Consider the following 16,362-nt stretch of genomic DNA (forward strand, 5'->3'; position numbering starts at 1 on the left):
TTTGCCTTTTGAGAGGCCAACTCCCTTTAAAAAAAATCATTTGCTTTTTTGTTTGCATCCAAAAGCGCTTGGTCACCATTATACTAGGAGGCAATCATGTAGCGGTTGGACTATGGAATGGACGACCTCATGGGCGAGACACAAATCTTTTGAGTTAATGTGTGGGATGACAAAGGATGACTGAGGGGTGGTGTGAACTCTCAGGGTGTCTACCGCTCGTGGGCACGCTCAGGGCTCATGGACGGGCAAGATTGCTCACCCACGGTTTAGATGCATTTATTGTGTCTCATAGTTTGTAAACACGCGAACTCAAACCGAGCTAATCCGGAGATACTGGTGTTTAGAGACTTGCATACCATGTGGGCGGTGTTGCATACCATGGGCACCACCCACGGATCATGGACGACCCCCATCGAGCCCACGGCCCAGGTGCATTCAATGCACGATAGGCGGCTCTAGTGTCATGAGGAGCTAAGGCAAGCTGTGTTACTATTTCTCTCTGTGCTGATCTTGCGTCTTGCTCCATCTTGGCCCTATGACAAAGACCTCTGTCAAAGCTAAGTATGATCCGTCTTCCCAGACTGCTTCTGCTACCCTCGCCCTTGGTCTCGGGGACGTGAAGCTTAAGGCCTCTTGCACCGATCGAACTTTCGACGACGTTCCTAACCTCGCCGGCGTCTCTTTGGGGATCGAGAGGCCTGGATTTTTCATGATTGACTATGATATCCCCAAGAAGGTACATTGTCCAGCGTTGTATGTAAGAATATAAGAATATGTGAGAGAGAGAGAGAGAGAGAGAGAGAGAGAGAGAGAGAGAGAGAGAACCGCAATGCCACTAGCGCTTCTGCCCTCGAATCGTAGTACAAGGTGAGGGCATTCTGTTGTGGTGACTAACGGCGATTTTCAGATCTGTGATCGTCGGTTTTACACGGCTTAGACATAGTCACTTTGTGCCCCCGCCCCCCCCCTTGCCCTTTCCCTCTTCCTTTCCAGTTCCAAGGAGTAGGAGAGGAGGTTGATTGCCCCTCTCCACTCTCTCCCTTCAGGTAGACTTCCTTCATCAGTATTTGTGATTTCAGCATTTTGGCTTTCTAGCTACTTCTGGGCAGGCCTATTGCACTCAATGAGGCTCTCTACAGCTTCATACATTCATGCTTCCACTCAGTGAGATAATCCTAGGAGATTAGCATAGCGTACATGCCTTTTTACATTAGTATCAGTGCTTCATAATACTTCTCGAGCTTGTGGGGTATAGGTTTTGGAGGTCTCCATGGCGTGTGTAACGACACGGTCCAGCAAATCGACTATGATGAATGGTGTACCTTCCAAACGGTATCCACACAAAAGGGATCTACACTAGAAGTCCCTCTTACACCATTTGCGATGATGGCCTCGATGCAAGTCATGCTCCAAATGCACGTCTAGGAAACAAAGGCAATGCTGTAGAGGAAACCCGCCCTCATCATGCAGGTATTACGGCTCCAAGATGCCAATGTTGTAGCAGAGGGTTGGCATCAGGAGGCCAAAGACGAAGGGGACCCCCTCGCCCAAGCAGCTAGGGAAGATTGGGATTGTAGAAAGAGAAAGAGAATGAGAGGCTCAAGAGGGCATCAGAGATGGCAAAGGCAGCTAGTCAAGTCCTTGTTTCTTGGAAACTCAACTTTGAGAGGTATGATGGCTAAACCAAACCCTTAGTTCTTATTGCATGGCTCAACTAGTTTGGAATTTATGTATAGGTGGTCCGACACAAATGGCTGGCAGTTTCTTGCAATGTAGATTTGGAGATATCTAGCTACAAGTGGGAAGAGTCCCTCAAGGACATCTAGACCTGATTTCTCCACCACGGGAATAGTTTAGCGCCTCAGTGAGGTGGCCAATGATCACACCCATTGGTTCGCACATGTAGCCATGTGCTACAAGATGAGGGAGAATACAGTCAAGAAGTTTCTCCATGGCCTTTGATTGCATTCAGTATTATGTTTCAGTTTTTTGGCCAAAAGATTATGACACTGCTTATGAGCTTGCTCGGGAATTTGAGCCCGTCAAGGACCCAAGGCTGCCCATAGCAAAAGCCTCAACGTTTTCAGAGGCAATAGCTCCATGAACGGGAAGAAGTCATGGAACACGAGAACGGACAGCAATCCAAAAAGATGACTTGGACAGTGGCTACGATGGACTTTTGGATGTAAAGACATGTGCCAGGTACAACAAAGAATGTTGCTATTGTTATGTGCAGGGCTACAAGATGCAGGATTGCGGTTGCTGCAAGAGACTTTAACAAGAAGATCGTCTCGCAGAGAATATAATATCATGCATCCTACTACCACACAAAGTTGGGGTACCATGTCATAAACAAACAGAGCGTGCTTGCTGTAGCCAACTCCTTGTAGTGGAGGAGTTCCATGAAATCACACAACTTTACATGAGACAACAGCTCACTTTGTGCACATGCATGCAGATAGAAAACACTTTAGATCTAGATAGAATAAACTCAGATGTATAGCCAACAGGAATACCTAAAGATGTAGAAGCCAGGTACAAAACCTGCCAATACATGTACCAACATAATTGCTGATTTAATGCACCAAAAATTGGCTCCTCCTATTGCCAAGTGCCTTTAGTATGCATGAATCCTGTCAGGCTCTTCTAGGTCTGCTCTCTTGTTATGCCTTGGAAGGCTTATTGCTCTAGCAGATTGAACTCCTAGGGTGCAACCCTTGATGAGGGGCTACATTAAAACGTTACATATAGAAGTGTCCTCTTGATAAGTATATGCCTCTTTGGAAGAGTTGTAGCTCTTTTGAAGGGTTGTGCTTCAAAAGTGTCTTGTCAAAAGTGCATACCCTTTCAAAAGTGTCCATTCATCCACCATCCATAAGTATAAGGTTCTAGAAAAGGAACATGTCATAGATCGTGACACCTCCTCCCATTCAAAATAAGACCTTAGGGAAGAGATGAAGTGGTGCTGTAGAACAGATCATGTCTGATGCTCAAAGTACTGCTGTAGGATGTTAGGGTTTTTCTGCATATCTTCATCGGTTTGCCAAGTAGCGTCAAAATCATCAAGATCACGCGATTGAATGAGAAAGTCAATGATAAGTCAATGTCGTGTCTCACATTGTCAATGCTTCAAAATGCTTTGGAAACAGGAACAAAGTCGTCTTTGATTTTTGGAATGTAATTGCTTGGAGCTGGAACATCTTCATCACTTGGAACATATGCCTTTAACCATGAAATGTGAAACGAAGGGTGAATATTACCCGAGGATGGTGGTAATCCAACTTATAACTAAAAGTTAAGTGCTTCTTTATGATCCGGAAAGGTTTGTAGTATCGTGGCTGCGGTTTGGGAAACACAAACTTTATTGTCTTGTAGTAATGGGGAGCTACAAATACAAGAAGTGTGTCACCATTATTGAACTCATGATTGTGAAAAAATGCAAATGTGTGCAATGCATGCAGAATTTGAATGCCGATTGGCCCTCCAACCTACTCTCTTTTCAGTTCACACATCCATACACCAGTGTTGGCTGAATGGATAGCATTTACTCTTGGTTCTATGTTCATCGTAGAGTCTTGGGATGAGGAGGTAGAAGCCTTACCCTCCTGCTTGGATGCTTTGCCTTTCCCTTTTACAGAGTTGGTTTTGACAATTTTGGCTAATAGAGTAGGACATTTATGCCATGGATGCCCTGGCGTATGTTTCTTACATCCAAAACATTTTCCCTCCTTAATTAGCTTTTTCTTCTCATCGTCAATCATGGAAGGAAATGGTATCCATCCAGGACGTGATTGGCTGTTAACATTTTGTACAATAGCTTTCTCATTTCCTTTGTTGAAGGGTTTACGCGGATTCAATTTCCTCTCGGCTATTTCAGCCAGCTTAGTGAGGTCCTTAAGCGTGGTCGGGTTAAACATTTCAACCTTGTACCTTACTTTTGGGCTTAAGGCTGCTAAATACTTCTTTCTCCTATGTTCCTCACTCTTTTCGGGTAACTCTAGAGAGAGTTTCCAAAATTTGGCTGTAAACTTTGCATTACTTTCATTATCGAACTGCCTAAACCTCTCCCAACGAAAGGTTAGGTTCTCTTCATGCCTCGGTGGCATGAAAGTGGCTTTCAGTTGCTCCACGAACTTAGCCCATTCATGAATAGGCTTTTTTCCTGTTTGTGACAAGGACCACCACATTAGAGCATCCTTCTGCAGATGCAATGTGGCAAGAGTAAGCTTCTCTTGCTCGGTCTTGTCTTGATGGGCAAAGTATAGCTCAAAATGGTGAATCCAATTGAGGATTTTTTCAGCCTCCCTTGCCCCATCATATTTGGGGAACTCAATTCTCTCTTGTGGTTGGAATTTGGACCTCTTAGAAGGGGTACTCAACTCTTCATCCCCGAAGTTTAAAGCCCTCTTAGTCCCTAATCTCATAATGGACTGCTCAATCATATTGCTAAGTTGGAAAATCAGCTTATCAACAGGAGTTTCCTCTCTTCCTCTTGCACTTGGATTATAATCCATGTGTACTGGGTTTTGAGTTGAAGGCGTAAACTCATCACCTTGTTCTTGGCTGGTCTCATTTCCTCTTTCATTACGAAAGGAGAACTCCCTATCAAGAGGTTCTTGAAGGAGAGATTGCTGTAAATCTATTTGTGGGTTATCATACTCAAGATGTGTATAACTCTCACCTAATCCATCCTCTTCAAGAGGGGGTGAAGGTGTTCTTTCTCTCTCTCCTTGGGGTAATGGAGGAAAAGGAATAAGTTCATTATTATATGTCCCTTCCCCTTTCATTCTTTTCTTTTAGTAATACAAGAGAGAAAGTGTCTTGCTGTAATTTCAAAAAAAAGAGGTTTATTTTATAGCAAAAGTCAAGTGTTGTAGAGTTGGTGGTACTTATCCGACTCCCGCTTCGTTTGTGTTGAGAAGACACTTAAAATGACCTCCTTTCCCTTCTCTTTCAAGCTTTTCTTCTTGTATTTCTGCTGTAAACTGGTACGCTCCGTTTGGGCTTCTTGTTTTGAGCGGATTGGAGCTCTAGATACCGTTATAGGGGGTACTTGATGGGATCCACCCACCTTAAAATCTTATTCCGATCCGACTTTCCGTTGGGGAGAACGGGGGATCCCTTTTCCTCATGGTTTAAGGATTTTAAGGGTACATTCACACATTGGGGGGGGGGGGGAGGGGCAATTCACCTCGTGAGGACACCTCGTTCATAGTTCAAGACCAGAAATTTTCAGAAAAATCCCTTGTCTCAGAAACTCGGAGATGGGTCGGTCGTGATCCTCTTCCGCAACTTCTCTTGCGACTTCCGTCGTCTGCAACTATTGCCCTCTTCTCGTCCCGCTCGTGGATCGTCACCGCTCTGATACCAAATGTGAAGATCCACACTCTTCGAAAAATGCAAATGTGTGCAATGCATGCAGAATTTGAATGCCGATTGGCCCTCCAATGGGGAAGAGCGCCCTCGTGAGAGTACTTGTTTCTATTTCAACCTACATGCAAGGTGGGAGAGAGATGACGGATGAATGCAATGTGGTAGAGAGAATGCTACGTGAGATTTCCAATGAAAGAGTGATACCCTTTCATTAATGTCCCTTGAGATCACTCAAGTTCCATCTTCCCATTTACACCTACCCTTAGCTTATTACCCATGCATCTACCATTCAATGCACCTTAATGCACCCTTCCCTTCGTATTGCCCCTAGGATCTAGACACGTGTGTGCACATTTTTATTAATAGAATAAGTATCACATGTTCGAATTCGATGTCGTCTGAAGCAGTGGCTCCAGCTCGACTAGTCCTATCTACTCAGATGACCCACCGCCATAACAAATCGGTCGGTGTCCATCATAAATACAAATACATGTTACACCATTGGCATATAACATAATAATAATGTTTTAATGTCTACTAATCACAGATTAGTGATTTCTCTTGTCATGACAATGATGACATTTGTGTTTATTAGCGGAATGTTTATATTGCTCTTGTGCTTTGCTCATTTGATCCCGAACTTGCAGTAGGATATCCTGCATCTTGAACAACCTGATCAGCTAAAGTGACTCGGTGTTGAAGTGCAAAATTTGTTAGTACTATTGGAGTGAGTCAATAGGCTACTTAATTTAGATGCTAGTTTGGGAGAGACATCAGACTAAAATGAAATTGTTTAGACTTCACAAGCAGTTGTAGCTTGACTGAAGAGATTTTTGATTAGCCTTCTCCTTTAGTGCTAGCCTTCGTCATGGCTGAGTTTTCCCTTCACCTCTGGAGTGCCGACAGAAACTCAGTACGAAGACTTTGTATAAATGGATGCTCAAGTATGTGTGGGTGTGTGGATTTGTATGTGTGAGAGCATACTTTTATACTATGGTCTACACCCACTGTTGGGTGCTGATGACGTCAGTGGGGATGTCAAGAGATGGTTGACGACAAACAAGCTTTCCCCCGACTTTTTAGCTTTCCAAGAAGAGGATGAGTTTGGGAATGTTCCTGGATTCATCTAGGTATATACTTGAAATGGAGTCATGCTGATAGCAATGTGGAAAGAGTTGTTGTATGCGAACTCAATGAGTGGCAAATACTCTCCTGTTCGAGTTTTGCATGTTACCTCCCCACCTGTGAGCCCCCAAATGAGGAGAGCATGGGGGGTGTGTACCAACAGAGGATCAAAGATGCCACGGGGCAGCCACAGGGTCAGAACTGATAGCATTGGCAGGGCTGCCACATGGGCGGCATGCTAGCTGCCATATGCCATGTCAGCAAGGACTGCAAAAAAGTCTGTTAAACGACTATGACTGGAGCAGCATCAGTCTGGAGCAGAAGAAAGCCTGCAAGGACAGCTAGATGGAGCTGTCAGGGCCAGGTTAGAGGGCAGCAAACAGTGCTGCAGGTCTGTACAGCATCCAAGACTTGGAGCAGTTTGGAGCTGATCTGGTGGTCAAGGCAGAGCAGAATCTAGGCGTCTGGAGCTGGACTTACACATGGCAGCAAGGCGCCTGTTTGAGGGACAGTTTGGAGGTGTTCTGCAAGTCGAGGCGGACTAGAAAGAGTGTGCAGACAAAGCAGCTGAAACTGGCCTTCAGTTAAACTGTAACTAACTTAGCATACACTTCCTTTACAGCCACATTGCAACATTTCCAGCCATTCCCATTAGTTAAATTCCACTTAGAAACAACTTAAAACAAACTTGTGGTGAGGCTGGAGTGCCCCTGCTCCGAAACCAAATACCAAGAACACCAATTGGCCCCAAACACTTTGGCGCCCCTTCCGGTATTTAATTAATTCTTCAGGTAATGGCAATTGTGCAATTACATCAAGGGCTCACCCTTGCACTCTGCTACACTAGCAGTCCACTGCCCAAACCAACACTTGGCATTAGAATGCATCCAATTCCCAAGTGTCACTAGAACCCAACTGTTAATGCATAGCTAAGGCATCCCACACTGACTGTGCCCCACTGAAAGTGGCAATGCATCAACACTGACCTCAGCAAATGATCAAACAGCCTCAAGCCATAAGAACTGCAATACATTGTCCCTCTAGCACCTTTCCATGTACACCCTCTGTGGCTGGGTGTCTGTTACAAGCCTAGAGAGAGCGCCACGAAGCAAGCAGAAGCAATAACAACTTCAAAAATGACAAATGCAATCGAACAGGAAGTCATAATATCCATACCCGCTGTCCATGGAAGAGGGGAAAGCCGGTGTAGAAATGACTCCCAGCCAAGGGAAAAGAGAGAGAGACAGATTTTGGGAGTTGAGAACAGAAAGGAGAGCAAGGCTCACGGGTGTAGAGGTCTGAAACAGGAGAAAAAAGCTAGGACATCAGGAACAGGGCCTCCGGAGGTGCACCAGCAGCCCGCACAGCTTCTAGAAGCATTCTCGGGCTGCGTGCCAGTTGTAGAAATCGCCATACAGCAGCAAAAATGAGCGTCAGACTGCGTGCCAGGGGTTCTAGAGCAAGGGAGCAGCCTTGGGATGCGTGCCAGCAGCAAGATCATGTCCCAATGCAACAAATTCAGCTGCGTACTGCAAGGAAACAGGTTCGTACAGCCATTATGTAAGAAATCCTAGATTTACTATATTTAGAACTGTGCTAAGGAATAGAAAAGAGACTGAGATAGCAGAGAGCAAAGGAATAACTGTATTGCTTGAATGTCTGTAGGGTGGATGTGATTGTCATCCATACAATTTGGCCTCTCTTATATAGAGAGTGAAGAGTCACACATGAAAAGGTGTGAACTCCAAAGGGTATGTGCATGAAGAGGTGTGTACCCCTTGTGAAGGGTGTGACCCTTGATGAGAGGGTACATTACAATAGGAATGTCTCTTCATTAGAATGTCTCTTGTGAAGGGTTGTGCCTCATAAGGAAGTGTCCCGTCGAAAGGGCAAGTGTCCCGTCGAAAGGTCATACCCTTCCACAAGTGTCCATTCATTAAACCATCCATAAGTCTAGAAAGAGAAAGGAATAAGTCACAGATCGTGACATCCCCTCCCACTCAAAAGAAGACCCTGGTGGAGATAATGAACCGATGTAGAAAATATCATGGTAGATGCTGAAAATACTGCTGTAATAGATCAGGGTACTGCTGTAAGTCTTCATCGGACTGCCAAGTAGCGTCGGAGTCGTCCAGATCTCGCCAAAGAACAAGGAATTCCGTGATAAGTCGATGTCGAGTCTCTCGCTGTCGATGGTCCAGAATACGCTCAGGAATAAGGAGAACATAATCGTCTTCAATTTCTGGGACATAATCACCTGCAGGAGGAACTGCTTCATCGCCGGGAATGTACGTCTTTAGCCAAGAAATATGAAATGTTGGATGGATTTTACCCCATGATGGTGGTAATTCCAATTTATAACTTAAAGGTGAATTTTTCTTGACGATCCGGAAAGGTCCATAGTATCTGGGTCGCAACTTAGGAAACACAGACTTAACCGTCTTATAGCGATGTGGGGCTACGAATAATAGCACCATGTCACTAGTGTTAAATTCCAGGTGACGTCTATGTTTGTTGGCAGACCGTTGATACCGCTCTTGCGCTTTTCGCAAATGATCCCTGACTTGCAGTAGAATGTCTTGCATTTCTTGAACCAATTGATCAGCTAGGGCCACTCGATGTTGAAGTACAAAATTTGTTGGTACAATCGGAGTGTGTCCATAAGCTGCTTGGAATGGAGTCATGCTGATGGCACTATGGAAAGAGTTATTATAGGCAAACTCGAGGAGTGGTAGATACTCTTCCCAGGCTGCGAGGCGTGACTGAACATAATGTCGAAGCATTTCTTCCAGAACTTGGTTGACTCTTTCAGTCTGTCCATCTGATTCTGGGTGGTACAGCTGAACTGAACAGTAGAGTAGTACCCAAAGAGTCGAACAGTGAAATCCAAAAGTGACTGGTAAACTTAGGATCTCTGTCGGATATGATATTCTTGGGTAATCCATGGTGTCGGAAGATATGTTGTATAAAGAGTTTGGCTATGTCCGGGGCCTGTGCACTGCTTTTGCAAGCAACAAAGTGTGCCAATTTGGACAAGCGATCAACAATTACCATAATCTGAGTGTTACCTCTGGAGGATCGTGGTAGTGTTGTAATGAAATCCATGGAAATACTTTCCCACCTTTCAGTTGGAACTGGAAGAGGCTGAAGAAGTCCTGTTGGAAGTCGTCGACTTGCTTTCATTTGTTGACATGATAAGCAAGATGTAACCATGTTGATGACATCTCTTTTCATCTGAGGCCAGTAGTATGTTGCACTGAGTAACCGATAAGTCTTATTGATGCCTGGATGGGCAGCATAAGGAACTACATGATGCTCTTTTAACAGACGTCGAACATCCTTGTCATGTGGTACACAGACGCGATCTTGATAATACAGAAGGTCGTCCGTATAAGAATAGGATGAGAAAATCTTCTGTTCGGAAGTCGAAGGTTGATCTTTGGAAAGAACCTGTACTGCGGTGCCGAAGTCTTTATCATTGAAATACTTTCCTTTGAATGAATTCGGAACATCCACAGATAATGTAGAGATTACCATGGCTGATGCTAGAGGTAACCTGCTGAGAGCATCTGCAACTACATTGCGTAGTCCTGGTATGTACTCAATGGTCATGTGAAAGTTGGCCAGAAACTCAACCCAGCGTGCTTGTCGAGCGTTCATGACTGGTTGAGTAAAGATATACTTGAGAGAGTGGTGGTCTGTTTTGACCACAGAGTCGGCACCCATGAGATAATGTTTCCAAGAGCGATAAGCATGTACAACAGCAAGAAACTCCTTATCATAAACCGGATATCGGGTTTGGATATCAGAATGTTTATGGCTGTCAAAAGCAATAACTCTGCCTTCTTGCATCAAGACTGCTCCTGTAGCGATGTCGGAAGCGTCGGTCATGACCTCAAATGGAAGATTGGGGTCAGCAATAGCCATAACTGGTGTGGTAGTGAGTGCTTGCTTGAGTTGTTGGAAACTATACTCTGTTTCGGGAAGCCACTGAAAAATTGCTGTGCTTTTCAATAATTCGGACATAGGAGCTGCGATTTCGGAAAACTGATAGACCTTTGTATGGTAAAAGTTTGCCAATCCGAGAAAAGAGCGGACATCATGAACATTCTTAGGAGTAGGCCAGTTTCGGATTACCTCGACCTTCTTGGGATCCACAGAGATACCTTGAGCTGAAATAACATGTCCCAAATATTCAAGTTGGGTCTTGAAGAACTCACTCTTCTCAATGTTGATGTAGAGAGAATTTGCGCGGAGAACTTCAAAAACTTGGTGAAGATGTTGTTTGTGCTCATGTAGGGATCTACTGAAAACGAGGATGTCATCGAGGTAAACGATGACGAACTTATCGAGGAAAGGCCTGAAGATGTCGTTCATTAATGTCATGAATGTGGCCGGGGCATTGTTTAACCCAAAAGGCATGACCAAACATTCATAGTGTCCATACTTTGTTCGAAAAGCTGTCTTGTATTCATCGCCTTCTCGTATACGAATTTGATGATAACCTGAACGAAGATCGATCTTGGAGAAGTGTGTTGCATGTAGAAGTTGATCGAAGAGGTCATCAATGCGAGGCAATGGATACTTGTTTTTGATAGTGAGCTTGTTGAGGGCTCGGTAGTCGATGCAGAGGCGCATAGACTTGTTCTTTTTTTCCACAAGTAGTACAGGAGATCCGAAAGGGCTGCGACTGGGCCGAATGTGACCTTTGTCGAGTAGCTCGGTGACCTGTCTTTGGATTTCTGCATTTTGAGTGTGAGAAACCCGATAAGGAGGCTTCGACGGTGGATTACTGCCGGGAATAAGTTCGATTGGGTGATCCACTGGTCGTCGAGGTGGTAACTGCTTAGGCAATTCCTGTGGAAAAAGATCCAGGTAAGGCTGGAAAAAAGGTTGGTTGAGGTATTCGGGAGGATCCTTTGTTGGTGTCTCCTCGACTACCGTAACCAACAGAAGTGAAGTCTTTGCTTGGCGTTTACGAACCCACTTCTTTACTTGTAGGGCAGAGGCAACTGGGGTTGAAGGAGAATCCCTAGAACCAGTTAGCTCAATAAGTTTTCCCTGGTGGACAAACTGGATAGTATGGCTGCGAAAGCTGATTGATGGATCATAGTCGTAGAGCCATTGTTGTCCGAGTATGACATCGTACCGAGAAAGAGGCATAATGTCGAAGTTCAACTTGTCCGTATAATGTTGGATACGAAAAGACAAGTTTTTAATCCTGGTGTTGCACAAGAAAGTTGTTCCATTTGCGAGTTCAATCTGATAGTCCATGAGGCTAGGACTGGTGGTCAACCGAAGTTTATCGACCACAGAACTGGCTAGGAAATTATGAGAACAGCCACTGTCGATGAGGATGGTGACCGTTGTTCCACGAATCGATCCTTGAACACAAAGTACTTGAGTGGCCAGGGAAGGTTCGGGGTTGCTGGCAAGGCTCAGGTGGATGGTATTCGCCATTCGAACAGCTTTGCCTTTCTTGTCTTGTGCTGAGGTAGCATCTTCTTTTGGGGAAGTACTAGATTCCATATTAGAATTTTGCTTTGGTCGCTTGGGACAATCGAACCATCTATGGTCGCCTGTACAGATGGTACAAAGTCCTTTTGAGCTGGAGTTGTTCTTCTTGTCAGTGGCCGCACCTTTATGTTGGGGCTGTTGGTAATGACTTTGTGAAGAAGAAGAAACACGATCCTTAGGAGACTGCTTCTGTTGGGATCCAGCAAATGATTTCTGAGGCTTCTGGGGATCTTGAGACTGTCGCTGACCTTGATTACCGAAGTTTTTGCGAAACCTGGTATTATCTTGAGGGCGAGCACCTTTGGCCGTAGGAGAGTTCTGTGTGCGAGTAGCACTCTGCTTCCCTGTGTTGAGGAAATCTGTAATGCGCTCTAGTTTGTACCATCCCTGAAAGAGGATTCGGGCTGCTCCCTGAGGTTGCTTATATTGGAGGGGGCAGGCGAGGCAGGATGGAACCACCCGTGGAAATCTGGTAAGGGAGGTCCTGTCGGAGGTAACACTGGAGATTCTGAGAAAGGTGTTACTGCTCGTGATAAGACAGGGGTAGGTAGCAGAGTCCACGGATCTGAAAAAGGGTAAGGAGCTGCTGTCGGAAGAGGAGGATATCCAGGAGAGGGAGTGCCTTCAGGATGTAAATACTGGCTGGGAGAAGGTACACCCTGTAGAGGAGGATATCGGGGAGCTGAAGGAGGTGGAGAGTACCCTGGGGATGCCGAAGGTGAAGGGTAGAACTCTCTCCAAAAATGAACAGCAAACTCCTGAGGAATATCGTGTTCCGGATATCTTCGTGTCTCGTGGAACACAACCTAAACTGTGCTGAGGAAATAATGTAATTGAGGTGCCTCACGCAGAAGGTAGAGGATGTGATCCAAGTCACTCGGAGGGCACGTGACACAGAAGACCCAAGATGCAAGGGCTCCAAAATGGGCTGGTTGTGCAATTTGAACACGATATTGTGTAGTAGCAGGTGTCCTTGAATGGCCGGGTGAATTACCAGGGGTTGCCATGCTTTAATGTGGATTCTTTCATTTGCTGTAATTTGTTAAAAAGAATCCGTAAAAGCTGATTGGAAAGACTCCACCTGGCAATACTTTAATCTGCCAAATGATTGCGTAGAAGAAGGCTGCAAATCGTTGTCTGGAGGTCCAGGTTGCAGTATTTGTGAGGAGTGCTCGAGGCTGGTCTGGTCCGGGCAGTCAACGGGCTTTCTTCATTGCGAGGAAAGGCAACTGGTGCTGAATTGGCAGGGTAACCATGGCGAAGCAAGGAGAGGCAGCAGGCTGTCAGGAAAAACAGGTATCCAGGGCTGCAATGACGAGGCAAGGGCTGCAGTAAACAGGGACTGGCAGCGCAGGGAACAGGGACTGGCAGCGCAGGCTGTCCGTACAGCGTGTACGGTACAGCCTGTACGGCTTGTACGGTAGGTTGGGCGAAAGTTCCGTACGGATCGCGCAGGGCTGTACGGCTGTTGCGCCGGCTGTACGGCTGTCTGTGCAGAGGTTGTACGGATGCTACGCAGGGTAGTACGGATGGCGCGGGGCTGGCTGCGACAGAATGTACGGAATGTCTGTACGGCTGGCTGCGCAGGAAATCGCGAAATCCGTACAGTTGCCTTTTTTCGTTGGGGGCTGCCCAATGGGTTAGATGCCCCAAAAATTAGTTTGGGGGTTGAGTTTAACCCTAGGGTAGCTAAGGTAAACCTAGGGGTAGGGGATGGGTTTAATTTTTGTCCCTTTTTACCCCTCTAGGTACCCTTTTGTAGGTACTTGGGGCCTAAGAGGTGTGCCTATTCGAAGGGGTGTGACCCTTGGAATAGGTGCACTTGTTCATGAGGGGATGTGTCCTTTTTGTTAAAAGGGGTGTGACCCTGCATGAATAGGTATGTCCCTTTGCGCACGATGGGGTATGTCCCATGAGTGAGGAGTCGAGACTCGTCACCAAAAGGTGTGTCCCATGGTGGAAAAGGTGTGTCCCTTGGTTTTGGGACAGCCCAAGCACCTGAAAGGACACGATTTTGGTCATGTCCATTCACATCAACTTGTGATGTGAGGGAGATGGAGAGGCCAGGATGACTTTAGGCGTTTAAAAATTTTACGCTCATCCTCTCCATCTCTTCCATGCACTATGTGCACGGATATTCTTCTAGCGGCAAAAATGTATCAGGTCAGCGCTAGAAGGTGGGGGGCATTTCCTACAGGCAGGAGCGAATTTTGCTCTGATACCACTGTAAGAAATCCTAGATTTACTATATTTAGAACTGTGCTAAGGAACAGAAAAGAGACTGAGATAGCAGAGAGCAAAGGAATAACTGTATTGCTTGAATGTCTGTAGGGTGGATGTGATTGTCATCCATACAATTTGGCCTCTCTTATATAGAGAGTGAAGAGTCACACATGAAAAGGTGTGAACTCCAAAGGGTATGTGCATGAAGAGGTGTGTACCCCTTGTGAAGGGTGTGACCCTTGATGAGAGGGTACATTACAATAGGAATGTCTCTTCATTAGAATGTCTCTTGTGAAGAGTTGTGCCTCATAAGGAAGTGTCCCGTCGAAAGGGCAAGTGTCCCGTCGAAAGGTCATACCCTTCCACAAGTGTCCATTCATTAAACCATCCATAAGTCTAGAAAGAGAAAGGAATAAGTCACAGATCGTGACACATTAAATGCTTCTGTATAACATTTAATGCAGGTGGTACAATCCGTCTAGCAAGAGTTGAAGGTGCCTTGGGAAGCGTGCCATAGAGAGAGAAAAAGAGATATCGGGGTACATGAAGAGGGAGAGATGATGAAGCGTTCAAAAATATGTACAAAGGGAAGAATGAACATTGAATACCCAACGTTGGATTGTAGGAGGCTTTGGAGAGAGTGCTGCCCATGTGGCACCCCCTCCCTGTCTTCTTTGGGCAGATCTTACCCTAGGTCTCCCTCCCCCATGCTCTCCTCATTTGGGGGCTTACAGATGGGGAGGTGACCTTTCCAACAACCGTCCTCTTGAAACAACAAACTATGCTAACATATACAACGAATAAATAACAATGAAAGAGGCATGAATAGCCCATACCAGATAATACCAGACAACCAGCAATGATGATATGGTCTAGGAGAGCACGTGAGTCCATCCATATATCAATACATCACCTGTATGGAGTGAGTACTACACTCATTGTAGAGATCCCGTTGCAGAAACACGTGCTGTTTTTTGTGGATTTTCACCTCCTAGACAAGTCACCCATCTATTAGGAGCATTCAGCCTTCGTTTGGAAGTGATTTGAAACAGGGCGACCTGTTTTTTTGTTGATTTTCCACACACAGCAGGATAAAAACAGCTTGGCCCACCATTCCAGACCCTGTGGCACGCTGTTCGAGGTGTATTGCAGGACTATTTTGCACTTCTGGTGCTGTATCATCAGTTTGTAGACTGATTTGGGGCTTCTGGAACCCTCTACTTGCTGATTTGGACCTGTTCCAAGTAGTATTGTGTGAGGACAACCCACATTTGGCACTCTTGGGTGCATATTCAGTCCATTTTGAAGTGGTACTTGCTGATTTATGCAAAACAGTAGTAAAAATTAGCATTTTGGTGCATGCTAAGGTCACAATCTTCGAAGGGGAGCAAGTGTGGACAGTGTGAACAATTTTCAGTTCTTGATTTGGGTCATTTTTGGGACATCTAGTCACCCATTTGTTGTTACTTGCTTGGTTTACTTCAGGACAGTTGGGTATATGCCTTTTGTTGATACATTTTGAGCCTCTGATTGGCTGAGACAGCAAGTTGTCAGTGGTGGGCAGATATTTCTTTGCAGTTTGCATCTATATCGCAGAAGGGATTTGTGTCGTGCATCTCTACTCCAAGAAAGGGAAGTTAATTGTTAGTATTTGCTGCAATTTATTTGGCATTCATGGCCCAAAATAATCCCAATGATGTTTTTTGGTGTCCTTACACAGGAGGATAAGTTGGATGGTACCAATTCTTTATGGAGTTTTATGGTACAAAATCTTTTAGTTAGCAAACATTTGTGGGATTATGTCACTGGGGATGAGACAAGACCAGAGATTGTGGTTGCACTTGCCACTCCTCAACAAGGTGGAGGAAGAGGTGGAGGACAAGCACAGGGTGTAGGACAAGCACTAGGTGCGGTTGCTGTAGTTGTTGCTCCCACACAGGAGTAGAAGAGATGGGATTCGCGTGATGCACAAGCACTATCTGTGATTTCTCTTCATGTTAAGAGGTTTATTATTCCGCATATTCGGTCATGCAGGACCTCTAAGGCAGCTTGGGATATTCTTGAGAGGATGTTTGTACCCTGCAATGATGCAAGAGTTTCATTCCTAAAGAGAGAGTTGACTCA

General features: G+C 45.4%; 1 protein-coding gene across 7 annotated transcripts in view; it reads left to right on the plus strand.

The window, feature by feature from the left end:
• The first annotated feature begins 456 nt into the window (after positions 1 to 456).
• LOC147893479 (outer envelope pore protein 24, chloroplastic-like) overlaps positions 457 to 16,362 on the plus strand; it is a 28,963-nt gene continuing 13,057 nt past the window's right edge. For all 7 annotated transcript variants that reach the window (XR_015542231.1, XR_015542232.1, XR_015542230.1 and 4 more), the window contains exon 1: positions 457 to 736. Coding sequence is in view for 4 of the 7 variants with exons in the window: in XM_087385955.1 (XP_087242081.1) it covers positions 536 to 736 (201 nt within the window). In the remaining 3 variants the exon portion in view is untranslated. The remainder of the gene's footprint in view (positions 737 to 16,362) is intronic.

This window comes from Dipteris shenzhenensis, chromosome 15 (genome assembly GCF_047967505.1).
Source record: "Dipteris shenzhenensis isolate YYH24624 ecotype China chromosome 15, Dip_SZ_1.0, whole genome shotgun sequence".
Taxonomy (NCBI): Eukaryota; Viridiplantae; Streptophyta; class Polypodiopsida; order Gleicheniales; family Dipteridaceae; genus Dipteris; species Dipteris shenzhenensis.